The following is a 14006-nucleotide window of genomic DNA, read 5'->3' as shown; positions in this document are numbered from 1 at the left end:
TGAAAACAAGACCTTCGAGGCACTGTGAACTGTGGCTTTGGAAATGAATTAAAAACTATATGGCACTGTTGTCTTCCATCATTATACTCTTTGGAACATATTTGTTCCTTTAAAGTCTTTTTTTTTTTTTTTTTTTTTTTTTTTTTTTTTTTTTTTTTTTTTTTTTTTAGTCTGCTAACATCCTGTTGTATTGTTGAGTGGGAAATTTCTGGTTTAATTGTGATACAGTGTCATAAACCTTAGAGGCAGTGAGGTGGTATTCYTCCTTGTCTGTGTAGAAGCTGTATTGCTGTGGATCCAGAATTTAAYAACAGAAATAAATGATAAATCAGGCATTTTTATCTAAGGGCTCATTTAGCAATACAAAAAGTTGTTTAACTGTATTTTCTTCTTCATAATATGTTTAGTTCTTTTTATTAARTTGAAATATGCAAGGTCTGTTTTTCGCTGCTGCAGCAGTGTAMGAGCTCCATCCCAGTGTAGGCACTGTATTTCTTCTTCTCCAGCCTTTGAATAAGACTTTTCCTGGAGATGYTAAAACTTGAGAGAGCTGGAAAAATCTCAAAGGGTTTTGCTAAGTCATGGAACTCATTTCACRTAATGATTCATGAAGGAGATTTAAAAGTACTGCCAGAGTATTTTAATCAGAGAATTTATGGGATGTGGGTACAGTTTCATTTATATGGGGGTGATATTTCTGTGCTCCCCTGTACTCTTCAGGGAATGTGTTTCATTTGCAGTGTATGAATGATAGCAGAAGGAGCAAGTACTGCCATTTCTGGGAGTCTCTGTGGTTTGTTTTGTAATTTTCCCCTTTTTTTGAATGGTACTGGTCTTACAGCACTTGGGGGAGGAAGAATTCAAATAATTTAGTTATTATTACTTCTGTTCTTCCTGCTATGTAGACCTGACACTTCCCTTGAAATACAACCCAAATTTGTAGTCATCTTCAGTGGCTCCTGAAGCTGGCTCCCTTCTCTTTTGCTCTTAATTTCAGGTGTTGTCAAGTTGTGCCAGGAAGCAAGTGCAGTTGAGATTTTTGGTCTCCAGAACTGAATGTCTTAGTAACAGAGGCTTTGTTCAATTTTATTGCTTGGCATCTTCTTTTGAAAGGAAKAACTAAAGGGGAAACACAAGGATCTTCTGGGGAATGCAAAAAGAAGGGAACCTTGAGGACAGATCTCTTATCCATAAAAGACAGTGAAAAACATACATTCTGCGTGGCTTTCTGGGAGTACTTCAGTGTCCGAGAGCGTGTAAAATACACGTGCCTCAGTAGAAAAGATGACTGAAGTATGTAACTGTTTCCCTGGTTCCTTCTTTGCTTGCTCAATGAGGTACGATTGAGGTTTTTGTAGGATTGGTGCCAAAGGGAACTTTCTGTGGGTTGGAAAGGAAGGGGAACAAAGTAAAAGCGAACAGTCTGCTCCTCTCTGTGTCCGTGGGCTCCTTCCCTCTACTGTGAGACAACAGCTGCAAGGAGCCCAGGACTAAAAAGCTTTCTGAAACATGATGAGGTGCTTAATCAGATTTCCATGTTTGCTTTCAACCTCATGTGAATAAAGAATGTGTAATGAAAAAGGTTTGTGTGTACTTTGAACATAAACATGAATGTAGGTTTCTATTTGCAGGGAGATCRTGGTCGTGCAAACTTGTGCCACATTCTCCTGGCACAAGGGAGGTTCTCAGTGTGAAGGTTTTGAGGTAGAAGAGGAAAGGTTTTGGAAGGATGTTGTGTGAAGGAAACTTAGAGTAATTGCAATAGTGGCTACAGAGTGGGTTTGTTTTCTTCTCACTTTCCTGGCTGCCTCAACCCCTTTCCTTGCCGTGTGAAGACTCCTGAAGAATAAAGGGAAATGAACCGGCTTATCCAAGAAATAATTTCAACCCAGTGGCAACTGAGTACAGACAGAGGAAGTTATGGGAAGCGATGAAAGGAGACAAAGGAGGAAAGTGATCTAAATAGCAGCATAAAGAAAATACTTGGGAATAAAGTAATCATCGACTTATACAATAGGGTGTCCAGCAGCCCTGCTGAGGCTGTTTGTGATGGATGTATTTGTTCATTCAGTTGTGTCTTGCACTACAACATTTTTAAATTGCTGCTAAAATGAAATTGATTTCTTGAGTTTTAAATAGTGCAGTGTAAATCTTCCACTCACACCAGGACCRAAAAGTCTCTGACTGCAAGCTCGCAGCAGTTTGCCAGTTCCACTTGATTTCATTTCAGATTCATCCCCCCAAGCCAAACCACAAAAAGAGCTTCCTGTCCAGTGGAGAATGAAATGCAAGAGGCAATCCTTTTGTTGCTAACAGGAGGCTGCAGGGAGCAGAGCTGGCTCTTGCTGAGGTTGTGTTTGGGCTTGGTTAACCATTTTGCCAGTGAGGCAGAGACTCCTGGTCACTGGATATGAGTTAGATGCTCTCAGGTCTAACTGAGAGCAGTAGTTTAGTACCTGGGGTAGTTTGTAAAGAGGCTTGCTGTGCAGCAGCCTGATGTAATGAAAGGTGAAAAGCTTGGATCATTGTGTTTCTCAGGGTTGTCATCCTGAAGGAAAGGTTGGCTTGCTGCCTTATTTACCCCACACTGGCTGTGTGGCCTGTGGACTCMGTGGGCCTTTTCTTGTTGCCTTTTGCTCCTCTCAGAGTTTATAAATTAGGCCATCAAGGGAAAATCTTTTCTATTCCAGTACATTTATTCACTAAATCTTAAACTTGCCAAATGCTGGTGTGTTTTCCTGTGTCCTTCTCAGGCAGTGTGGGTTAGTGTTGGTGATGGGGCTGATCACATGGGGTAAGGAGGGTTCCATTCCACTCCTGTGGGCWTTCTGCAGAGGTTTTTGTCTTCTGCTTCCCTCCCCAAGTGCCATCAGTGTGAGGCAGAGCTCTGCTCTGGAAGGGTGAGAGCTCTATTTGGCCATGAAGAGGGACTCTGGGATTTCTGTGTGCCTTTGGGTGTCACTCAGGGCTGGGACAGGATCTCAGAGATGTGCCCTGCACTTTGATCACCACCAGGGATGTTGTTTGTCCTGCACAGTGTTTGAGGAAGTGAGAGGTTCTTCATGGATGAGCTCTGCTTTCCTAGGCTACCTCAGAAGCAGCAGCGTTGAAATTGGTATTATGGTTTTCTTTCTACTGGGGAAGAGCATTTTTCAAGAAAGGTATTTTCACAGTGCCCCGGCATTTCCTATTCGTACAGTTACTGGGAAGCATAGAGGCTGGAAAATCTGAAAGAACAATGATGCACTGAAGTAATCAGAACTCRTGTATCCTTCAAAGGCCTTTAGTTRGGGAATTAYATCCAAAGTGACTATTCTGTGCTACCACTTTATGCCTCACTTGTGTGGTGAACCCTTCCTGGGGGAAGCTAAGGCAGGATCTGCTGCATGGTCACAGCTKAGAAACACTTGGGAAAATAAAGGCACCTGCAAAGGGCTGCTGTGAGCGTGGCTGTGGGGACAGATGGACAGACGGAGCAGCTGCTGCCCAGCAGTTGTTTTTCCTTAGGAGTTCTGAAGATGTAAAGAGTCRAATGCATTTCTTGCTGGGCTTGTTTATTATTTTTCTTTTCAAGGGGGAATTGTGGCATTGTTTTAAGACTTAAGTTCAGCTTTGGTCCCACAAAAGGCGTCAGATGCTGGCTGTTGACTGAACTGCTGGAGAGGTGCTGACGCTTCMAGCTTTTTCTGGAGCTACTCTTTGATTCCTTGGAATAAATCAGACATTAACTACTGATCTCTTTTTTTTTCCCCCCCTCCTAATCCAGTGGGCAGCCAGTCAGAGTGGATGGTTATTTTCCATTAAGCATTTGCCTAGCTTAGTCTGTTCTCCCTCTGAATTTTGTCTCAAAACTAAAACTGTTCTTCACATATTTCTGTAAGCCACATTACTGCCTTTACAGGGTATTTCTGTGTGCTGAGGAGCCCTGCCGTTCCCACAAAGACCCTSGTGTTTGTGCTGCAGGGCTTTGGCTGGACCCAGGCAGTGTGGGTGAGGAAGCAGTGACAGACAGAGGGAAACTGTGCAGCCTTTTTACTTGACTGAGTTATTTTCCTGGGTCTTAAGCAAATGTTGCTTGAATGCAGTTTGTGGTATTTGCTCAGTGATCCAGTGGAATGTCTGGGATATTTTTGTTTTTCCTTCAGAGCCAAAAAGCTGGTTTTGGCTGTAAATCCCCAGTTGCCAGCCTGAGGCTGAGTCACCGTGCTTTAGGGCGAGGAGAGCCGAGCTGGTGYGGTGACACGGGCACCCTGTCCAGCACAGAGCGCTCCCACTGTGCCTGGAGCTGGATGTGCTAATTAAAGATGTTGAAAATGACTCTACAGCTAAATCTGCTTTTACTGACATGAAAGCTGTGCCAAGACTCACCAAGCTGTTGGGCAGCGTCTGCAGGCCTGTCCAGCTTGTATCCAGCTCCACTGTGGWTAAAAAAAATCCACTTTGAGCCATCAAATCTGTGACCCTTTGGTGAGCCCTGACKCTCCCCAACCACCCAGCATGGAGGTGCCACTGTGGGCTTTGTGCCCACTGTCATTGCAGTGAAGTTGAGCACAGGATTCCTGAGTAGCAGCTTCTTGCAGAGTTTCCCAGAYCTTGTAATGATGTGGAGATGAAGCTTTCTGTGTCTCTGCCTCAACAGTATGTGCCTGGAGTCTAGGTGAAGCTTGAATTTTCTCAYCCTGCATCTGCTTTTGTACTGCAAACCCAGGGATCATGTCCATGTGTGTTTTCCTKCAGCACTTTTAAACAAGACATGCACACATCCTCCCACCCAAACCTGCTTTTGGCGGCTCTTCTCTAAATCTCTGTATTCTTAAATACTTGTGCAAGTTTACCCAATCTTTAGGCTGGTGGTTCTTGCTTGGCTGGGACAAACTGACACAATTCAGGCATTGTACAGGTTTTCCAGGGAGGTGGYGGAGTCACCATCCCTGGAGGTGTTTCACAGGTGTCTGACTGGGTGATGTGGTTCAGTGGCCTATGGGTTACAGTGGTGGTGCTGAGTGGATGGTTGGACTGGGTGATCCTAAAGGTCTCTTCCAGCCCTGATATTTCCATGATTCCATGGTGGTTTACTTGCTGACTGGGGAGTCTGTGCCTGTGCCTCTCAACGCAGACCCTTCCAGTCATTTTCTTCTTTTCCGTGTATCTTGAAGTTGCCACAGGAGAAATTCTGTTTTCAGAAAGAAAATGTCTCATTACCTCTGTATCCCTCACCTTTAATTAGGAATATTTTACTGTCTTGATCAAATATAATTAGTTGCAAATAGACCACATTTGAGGCTAAAGGAATGTTTATTTTAAAACACTGACCAACAAAAGAGATAGTCATCTACTACTAAGGTTTGCAAAAGATTCAAGATCCTCCAGGGCATCCTCTGGTGACTRCAAATACGCAGAGTAAATACCTTCTGGCTCAAGGTCAGTTCTCTGTTTTTAAATTATTTTTTCATTTTCTGTGTTAATTTTGTCAACTAAGACCCTCCTTATCTGGTACAGAAGAAATACTTATTTTAAGGAAATAACCAAGGAGTTAAATTTACATATGGTCTTTTGATCATGGTCTTGAATAGTGAGAGAGCCCAGAATCCTGTGAGTGTACATGTTCCCGTGCCAAGCTCCTGTGCCAGGAGACCATCTGTCCTCCTGTAATTTAGTAATTATGGGTCTTTACAGCTTGGATCTGCTTTCTTAGAGCAATGATTGTCTGTGGCCTGGGGATAGGGAACAGAAGGACAAAAAGTCATTTGACTGCCTAACTTCAGGTGCCCAGGTGAGGCTTGTGAGATAGGAGCAATGCAGCCATACGGTCCTTTGGGGAGTCAGCTCTGAGGTCAGGACATGCAGAAGCTGAGCTGCTCTTTGTCTGCTGGGAATTGCGAGTGAACAGTGTGAGGTCAGTGATAAAGGAGTTGGGTATGGAAAGGAAAAATCCCTCATTACATTGGACAATTCATGCTGTGCTAGAAGTGTAAATGTCTATGGCAGCTGCTCTACTGGTCTTTCTGAAGTTGGTAAGCTCTTGAATATAGCTATTAAAATACATTTTCACTGTACATTGTTGGGCTGGAGGGGCTGAAAACAACAATGTCAAAATACTCAGATGTTCCTGTGGTTCCAGGAGAGTGCATGAAAAATGACATCAATTGTTCTTCACGTCCTTTGACATGAGATGAGTCTATGTGGCAGATGGGTGCAGCTGCATTACAAAAGGGCAAAGGCGCAGCATTTTTCAGTTGAGAACAGTTTTGTCAGATACTGACACTGGTGTTGGCAAGTCTCTAGGGTGAAATAAAGAGCTCTTCGGAACAGCTCGGCTTTTACGAAGGGTCTGAATGTTTGCAAGCATAGAAATGCTGAAGCCTCAAGTTTATTTTATGTCTTGGTTGGTGCCATGTCAGTGGCTTGTCACAGGGTGAAATTTGCCAGAGAAAGGCTRGAAAGAATGTGGATAATTTTTAACATGGACAAGAATTTTTTGTGAGTCATATGTATCTTCCAGAAATTTGTGGGACAGATGGAACACACTAACCAAAGGACTGAAAGGGCCGTAAATAAGTATCCTCTTACCCTGGTAGAAGATATGGTAGGAAATGCCTTCACTGCTTAAGGTTAGTGCTGTGGCATTGAGCTGAATTTGCATTCCTTTTCTCTTTACCAAGAGCTTCAGTGATGCTACTTTTGAGAAATGCTTATATCTCAACTAGGAAGAAAAATGATCACTCATTAAAAAAAMCAAAAAATAACAGCACTAGTAGATGTAGATGTTTCTATATAAAACACAGTGCAGGAGAGACTCTGAAGCAGAGGCTTTGTTTATTCCCCCCTGTGAACTCCTTATTGTAATGTCTAAGCCCCTTATAAATATTTATGTTATTATGGCTGTGTCCTCAAAGGAAAATGAAATTTATATAATAGAGGTTCAAAGTGATGTTAAAAGAAGCAACTTTCCAAAGGTTCCTACACAGTTATATCATGACAGAACTGGGACAGTAAATCAGACCAGTCTGTCCCATTTTGGTAAACAAGCCAATATCCCATCCTTGTTATTAGTTCCTTTTGCATTGGCTGATTACAGAGTAATTCACTGCTTTTCTCCTTAAAATATAACTACTTTATTTTAAGGAAATCCATTATTTTTTGAAACTTCACTCTTAAGCAGGCCACACATGGATTGATGGCCAACAGGGGGTTGCAGTTAGCAGTTGTGGAGGAACAGAGGAGAACATTAAATTCAATTTATGCTGCTCTGTGTGCCAGCTCACTCTGATCTTACTCCTCAGCTGCTGGAGGTGTCCGAGCATCACTTGGGAGTTGTCCATGCTCAGAAGCTGATGCTGTGTGCTGAGGGTGAATTTGCAGCACAGAGTTCAGCAACACTAAATTTGCATTCCTCCCTCTCCCCACCCTYGAGCTGCTGCTCAGGGCAGCTCATGAGCTGTCAGCAGCCTCCTCTTTAGGACAGGCCAGTAGTGAAACAATTCCCTGCATCTCCTGGTGTGCACTCATGGGTTTCTSCAGTCTCCAGGTGACACTGGTCTGCTCAAACAGCAGCTGAGGGGACAAAACTTGCAGTGGTGGCAGCTCTCTCCTGTGGCCAGGGATTCACGGTGTATTTGGGCAGTGACAAAGTGCATGAGCAAGAGGCTATTTCGCTGTTTCTCAGGGTTTAAAGTCTTTGTGCAAATCTSTCTGAAGTTAGTGAAGAACTTCTGATGCTGCAATGGGCTTTGAATTTGACCCCAAATGTCAGTTTACMGTGTTTGTCTTTTGTAAGCTGCCTTGTGAGTATGAAACAGTGCTGAGCAAACCTTTGGAGAATGTATTGAATGTGCAAATTTGGACAATGGTGTTTCTCTGTTCCAAGCAAAAGGACTGTGGATATATGTTGAAATACCCCCCAGTATGTTGCAGGCACATTCCTYTTTGGTCCTGTATGTGCTGTTTGTATGTGTTTGGTTGGCACTGTGAGCTCTGAGGTTTTCTTTGAAGTTTTTCTACAGTACTTGAGGGAACTCAACTCTCATCACTAATAAAATAAAATAAGGGAAAACACTGGTAGGTCTTGCCTTGTCAACTGTTCTAGCTGTTGTATTTCCCACTGTTCCAAAAAAAATATAAAGCTTTATAAGATTCAACATATTCCCAGTGCAAATCATGAATATTTATGGACAAAGAATAAGACTTCCCATTTTGAAATGTCAGTGCGATGAAATTGCTTTTTTTGGCAGGCATGATTAAGCCACACAGACTTCCAATAAAGTTTTGTAAGCTTTTTCCTTAATTACGGCTTAATTTAGGTCTCTGAGTTTAACAAAACGTATAAGCTGGCAGCAAAATATTTTTCTTGTGGAAAATTTTGTTTTTCATGGATTACAAATTCTGTATTTTTTGTGGTTATGATTTTAAAAATGTGCTTAAATGTGGAAATTCCATGTTTTTTATTTCTATTTATTAATACATTTACAACACAAAAATCATCTATACAGTGTGCTTAATGCAGAATTTTGAAGAAATTAGTTTGAAAAGTGCATGTGATTACYTTTTTCCTCCAAATGCCTTGAGCACAATGTAGAGGTTACAAGATATCAAGCAAGAGGTAAAAGATTCTGTCTCAAGCAGTTACTGCTGCGAGAGATGAATGAGCAGCAATTTTGCTTTCATATAGTTGCTCTTAAATGCACCATCCTGACAGYAGCAATAAATAGAATAATCTGCATAATTGTATTTATGTGGCATTGACCTGTGTTTTCTAGAGAAAATCCCTTTTCCCAGATAAAATAATCTTCCATTCAGCTGTAAGTGGGAGGAAGCCTCATTAGTAGCTGCGCAGATTTAAGGGAATGTTTCTGCATGGGCTTAATACAGAATTTTGATGTGGACCTCCTAGTGAATTTGATGTTTGTGGAAAAAATACAGTAAAGGTACTAAAACCACCTTGCTTTCCTGTGCTGATTGGATAACAGGATATTTGCTCCGAAGGATTAGACAGAAAAGCAGACAGATGATGTGATTAAACTAAGGTAGATTTATTACTRGATTTTGTAGCAACATATTTTCTTAAATTGATGTAATAAATGTCTCAGGCTTGCTCAGGATAAGTTTTGAACAGCTTTGAGCTATTCCTGGTTTAAAACTTAAGTAGAAATAGCTGAAGTGGTGGAAAACCAGTATGATTTTGGAAAAGAAACATTCAAACTGTTTAAAATCCTCTGCTGTGATCATGCTTTTCTGACCCCCCGCGGCCTTGCATTATCAAACTGAAAATGTCTCCCCCTCCCTAATACAAATGCTTCAAATCTGATATAAATAAGTCATCTGAATAAAGTAAGAAGAAGAAAAAAAAAAAAGTGGTTTGCATCACAGCTACCTGGGGTTGCCCCCAGTGGCACTTGCACTTGCTAAAATGAGCTTAGGGGTAGTCATGGGCTCTAAAGCTGGGCTTTCTCGGGGAGATGAAGAAAGTGGAATGCCTTGAAACTCAGACACTGGGCATTTTTAATCTCTGGGTTTGCATGATGAGGTCATCATCTGAAAAAGCAAATATTAGGAAAGCAGTTTGAAAACTCTTTCACTGAAAGCGGTGGGGAAATCGAGGAGTTTGCAGGGGGAGCTGTGTGCTTTTGTTTTCCAGCTAAAACTCCCTGGGGTGGCAGAAAGTAACGGCGGAGTCTGCCCTCTGTGTTTTCACCTATCTTTGCTCTTCTTTGCAGGTTACGTATTTGGGTAAAGTTTCCACAACAGGGATGCAATTTTTGTCAGGCTGCACGGAAAAACCAGTCATTGAATTGTGGAAGAAGCACACGCTCACCAGGGAGGATGTTTAYCCAGCTAATGCCCTTCTGGAAATTCGCCCTTTCCAAGTCTGGCTGCATCATCTGGACCTCAAAGGTGAGGCGACAGTCCACATGGATACCTTCCAGGTAGCACGGATCGCCTACTGCACTGCTGACCACAACGTCAGCCCAAACATCTTCGCRTGGGTCTATCGGGAGATCAACGATGACCTGTCCTACCAGATGGACTGCCATGCTGTGGAGTGTGAGAGYAAGCTGGAGGCCAAGAAGCTGGCCCACGCCATGATGGAGGCCTTTAAGAAGACTTTTCACAGCATGAAAAGCGATGGCCGGATCCACAGGAACAGCTCGTCGGAGGAGGTGTCTCATGAATTTGAATCTGACGATGGCTGACTGAACTCATTCACGGTTCAGCAACGGCAGAAACGGCTTAGGGAATGAGAGCTCATAGATGAATAAGCAACAATTGATACTGGGGAATGAAAGGACTGCCAAACATTTGTCTGACCAGCTTTTTAAATCAAAAGAGCAATTTGGTACCTACATATTCATATCATTAAAGTAATTACATTACATTGAAATCGCTGCTGTTGTAAAAGTGAGAAAAATATCTCCCTCCCCCATYTCTGTCACCCACCCATCACCGTCCCTTTCTCGTCTCTCTAGTTCAGGTGCATACCATGGAGTGCAGTCATTCCTGTTTGTCTCATGAGACTGGTCAGGCAATTTTGTTAGTTGCTTCTCTGGCATTCCTAGCTGCGGGCTGATGCTGATGCACAAGAGCAAGTAGATCTGGAAAGCCCTAATGGTTCCTGAAGAATCTTTCTCCATGATCCATCCCACAAATCCTTTGACTGTGCGTAGGCTAAGACAGCCGTACATAGCCTTTTAGACTAATGGCCTGGCGTTCTGCAGTTAATTCACATTTCACAGATAAAAAATGAAAGATGCTTGTATGTACACATTATATCATATGCTATCCTTTATTTTATTCATTGTWCCTATTTTCGTAATATACCTGCTGCCACGTCTTTCACCCAACACCAGTAGTTGCAGTTCCAGACTTTGTACTGCAGGATACCAAAAAGGGGTGGGCACAAACATTTCCCAGTGGCTGGGGGTTCAGCACTGCTGGCTGTGCATTGTCCTACCCCGATGTGCTCCACAGGAGGGGGGCCCACTGGGAAGAGCAGAGGGACACTTGGGTGTGTCAGTGTTTGAACTGTGACTTCTSATCAAGCTCAGGTCTGGCGTGGTGYGAGCGCGGTGGCTCAGCCCTGTCCCCGCTCTCTCTCCGCGTCGCTGGTCCAGCAGCCCTGTTGGTTTGGAGCTGGCAGTGCCCACCACACAGGGCTGCCTCATGGAAAGATCAAAGGAAATGGTCCCTTAGGAGTCAGGTTTGAACATCTGTTCGGCTTCAGAACCTCGTGTTAAGATTCCCGTATCTTTCCTTGTTCACAGATATACGGTCATGCCTTTCTTAAATGCAGATGTTTAATAAAACTCAAATAAAGGAAAAACTTGTTTCACTTGATATTTTTTAAGGCTAAGAGCAGATCAATAGTTTGCAAGTAATGCTGCTCGTTTGTACAATTTTGTTTGTAATTATGGTAATGTTAGGGGCACTAGGGCACCTTACAGAAGCCTTAAAGGAAAGCTAATCCAAGCAGATAGCTCTGTGTCTGTGTTTCGTGTCGCTGTGTTTGTATGTGAGAGTGTATGTGAGTCCAGTGGTAAAGCATGTAGACTGAGCATGGAGATGTATTGAGGAGGGACCTCTTGAAAAATACGCTTGTTGCTTTACAATGTATGTAAACTGTTCTTCAGCATAAATGCATTCATACTTTAATAAAAAAAAAAGTTTTGAGTTAAACCGTGGTAGTTTTAAGCTGTCTTTCCAATGTAAACTCTGTGGTTTTATGTGTGTGGGGTCTGTGCTCATTTAATTTAGTGGAACRAAAATGTTAATTTATTTTCATTTAATTATTACAATAGTCTTCAGGAGAAATATCATTAACATTTTTTAATTGTTTTCTTTCCAATATTTAGGTTCATTATTGTGGTGAGGTTTTGTTTTGGTTTTGGGTTTTTTTTTGGTGTTTTGGTTGGTTGGTTGTTGGGTTTTTTGGTGTTTTTTTTTGTTAGCTTGTTTGGGGGTTTTTTGTTGTGTTGGGTTGTTTGGGCTTTTTTGTTTGTTTGGTTGGGGGTGGTTTTGTTTGTTTGTTTTTTTCTTTGTGCAGTGTGGACATGATTTATCATTTTTGCTTAGAGGGAGGTGGCAGAGCATCCCACCCAACCTGAGCAGTTGAAATGAACTCTGCTGAGTGGGGCAGTATGGCCTTGCTTAGAGAAATCAGAGTGGCTCAGGCGAGGCATTTAATGGTGGGATAGGGAATAAACCACCAGCTGGCAGCTCCTTAGCAATTGGAGACTGGTTACCTGAGAATTTTGTAAAATAAAATAAAATAAAAAGGAGAAAAATCTAGTTCTTTTTATTAGAAAATCAGGCCCTTTGAAACATGAACCAGCTATTTTCTAATAGTTCAAACATGCGAGGGAATATGAGGGAATGTGAACTGCAGTTTGTCTTTGAAAACATGAGATTTGAAAAATAATCATTATCATGCGTTTGGATCCTTAGATACTTTGGAATTCAGGCCAACTCTCTCTGCATTATCAATACCAAATGTGTGATGCCATTTGCAACAGAGACAAATGCTTCCAATCCTGAATTGCTAGTGTAGCAGTTATCACTGATTATCAGTTGCCAGTAGATACTGGAATGAAATATCAAGTTAAACTTTTCCTCCAATTAATCTTTTGGAAAAGAAGAATCATAAAGTTTCCATCAGGAGTCATTTCCAGTTGGCTAAAGGCTTTCCTGTTCAACTACAAAGAGCCCAGTTTTGGATCTCACTGCATCCCGCTGTGGGTTGATGGTTCCTTTGGTGTCAGCCAGGAAAACACGTAAAGGATTTCTTTCCCTCTTCTGCTTCTAGGGGAGAGTGGAAAGGGTTTGAATATCTGTGTGTTATTAGGAATGTGGAAAAAYTGGAGAGCATTTAGGTCCTTACAGCTCAGCATCACTACGTAACATCACCACACTTGTGTCAAGGCTATTTTCACAATTTTTTAAACTACCTTAAGAAAGTGTTACTCTGTATAGAGTAAGTTTGTTTTGTTTGCAAGCTCTGAAATCGAAATATCTTCTGTTCCTACCCGCACAGAGTCCTCTGTGGAGCTGTGAGTGAATGGTGGTTGTACCATGGGGAGAGCAACCCTCTGCACTAGTGAGYGTGGATTGCAAGAGAATCGCTTAGATGTGCATGGGGTTTTAGCCCAGGGGGATGGAGAAAAGCATAGAGGAATTTCTTTCATGTTTTAAACTCAAAGGCCCCTAAGAACAGCTGAATGTTTTGTTTTGTTACAGAAAAAAAAAAARGGAACAACTGAAAACACAAGCAAARAAAAATCCCAAACAAAACCCTCTGCAGATGGTTCCACTCCTTAGCTTTCCAGTAGTGAATGACTTCATTTTTACATGAAAAAGCAGTTGGATTTTGCCAATGGATTTCTTTTAATTTTCCTAAAACCTACAAAGAAATAGCACGTGATTGAGGAGGCTTTGATACAGTGGCAATGCCTTATCAGTCTCTTAGAAAACTTCAAACATGTAATTCTCAGAAGTTTTGGGATTTCTATATCAGTGAATTCACAATGAATTTTTTTTTAATTGTAAGGTTCTCTGTGTGTCTGTGTACACGTGTGGTATATTTATTCATACATATCAGCACACACCCATCTTGAAACATGATGCTTGTTAAATATTTTCTGTATGATGGACATATGTAACAATAGGTATGTGTRTGAAGGCAGTGTGTTAGTCTTGAGATTAATGGTTTACTTATTAAAAAGTTCTGGTTTTTTTCAGTAGAAAGCAAATTAACTTGTCTATCTACATGCAGAATTTGATGTACTATATKCATTATTTACCATTTACCACCAGAGCTGTCCCACTCCATGCCCAATTAGCTGCTGTAAGACTGATACATGATTGGGCWCATTTTTCCCTGTGGTAGGAATAATTAACTTGCATGTAATTGGGAAGTGATAASTTAAACGTATGATTGTTATCCTGTAGACCAGAGTCTGCAGTAAGAAAATATTTGCTTTAATGAAAGTAGAGACACTCATTATGCCTTTCTTCTA

General features: G+C 41.8%; 1 protein-coding gene across 2 annotated transcripts in view; it reads left to right on the top strand.

Moving 5' to 3' along the window:
• The window catches only part of PID1 (phosphotyrosine interaction domain containing 1), an 82188-nt gene extending 70517 nt beyond the window's left edge, over nucleotides 1-11671 (top strand). For both annotated transcript variants that reach the window (XM_057366907.1, XM_057366908.1), the window contains exon 3: nucleotides 9714-11671. In XM_057366907.1, coding sequence (XP_057222890.1) covers nucleotides 9714-10190 — 477 coding nt within the window. In that variant the 3' untranslated portion in view covers nucleotides 10191-11671. The remainder of the gene's footprint in view (nucleotides 1-9713) is intronic.
• Nucleotides 11672-14006: the final 2335 nt, after the last annotated feature.

This window comes from Malurus melanocephalus, unplaced genomic scaffold (assembly GCF_030028575.1).
Source record: "Malurus melanocephalus ecotype Western Australia unplaced genomic scaffold, MMel_1.1 scaffold_73, whole genome shotgun sequence".
NCBI classification, from domain to species: domain Eukaryota; kingdom Metazoa; phylum Chordata; class Aves; order Passeriformes; family Maluridae; genus Malurus; species Malurus melanocephalus.
This window is presented reverse-complemented; position numbering and strand designations above follow the sequence as displayed.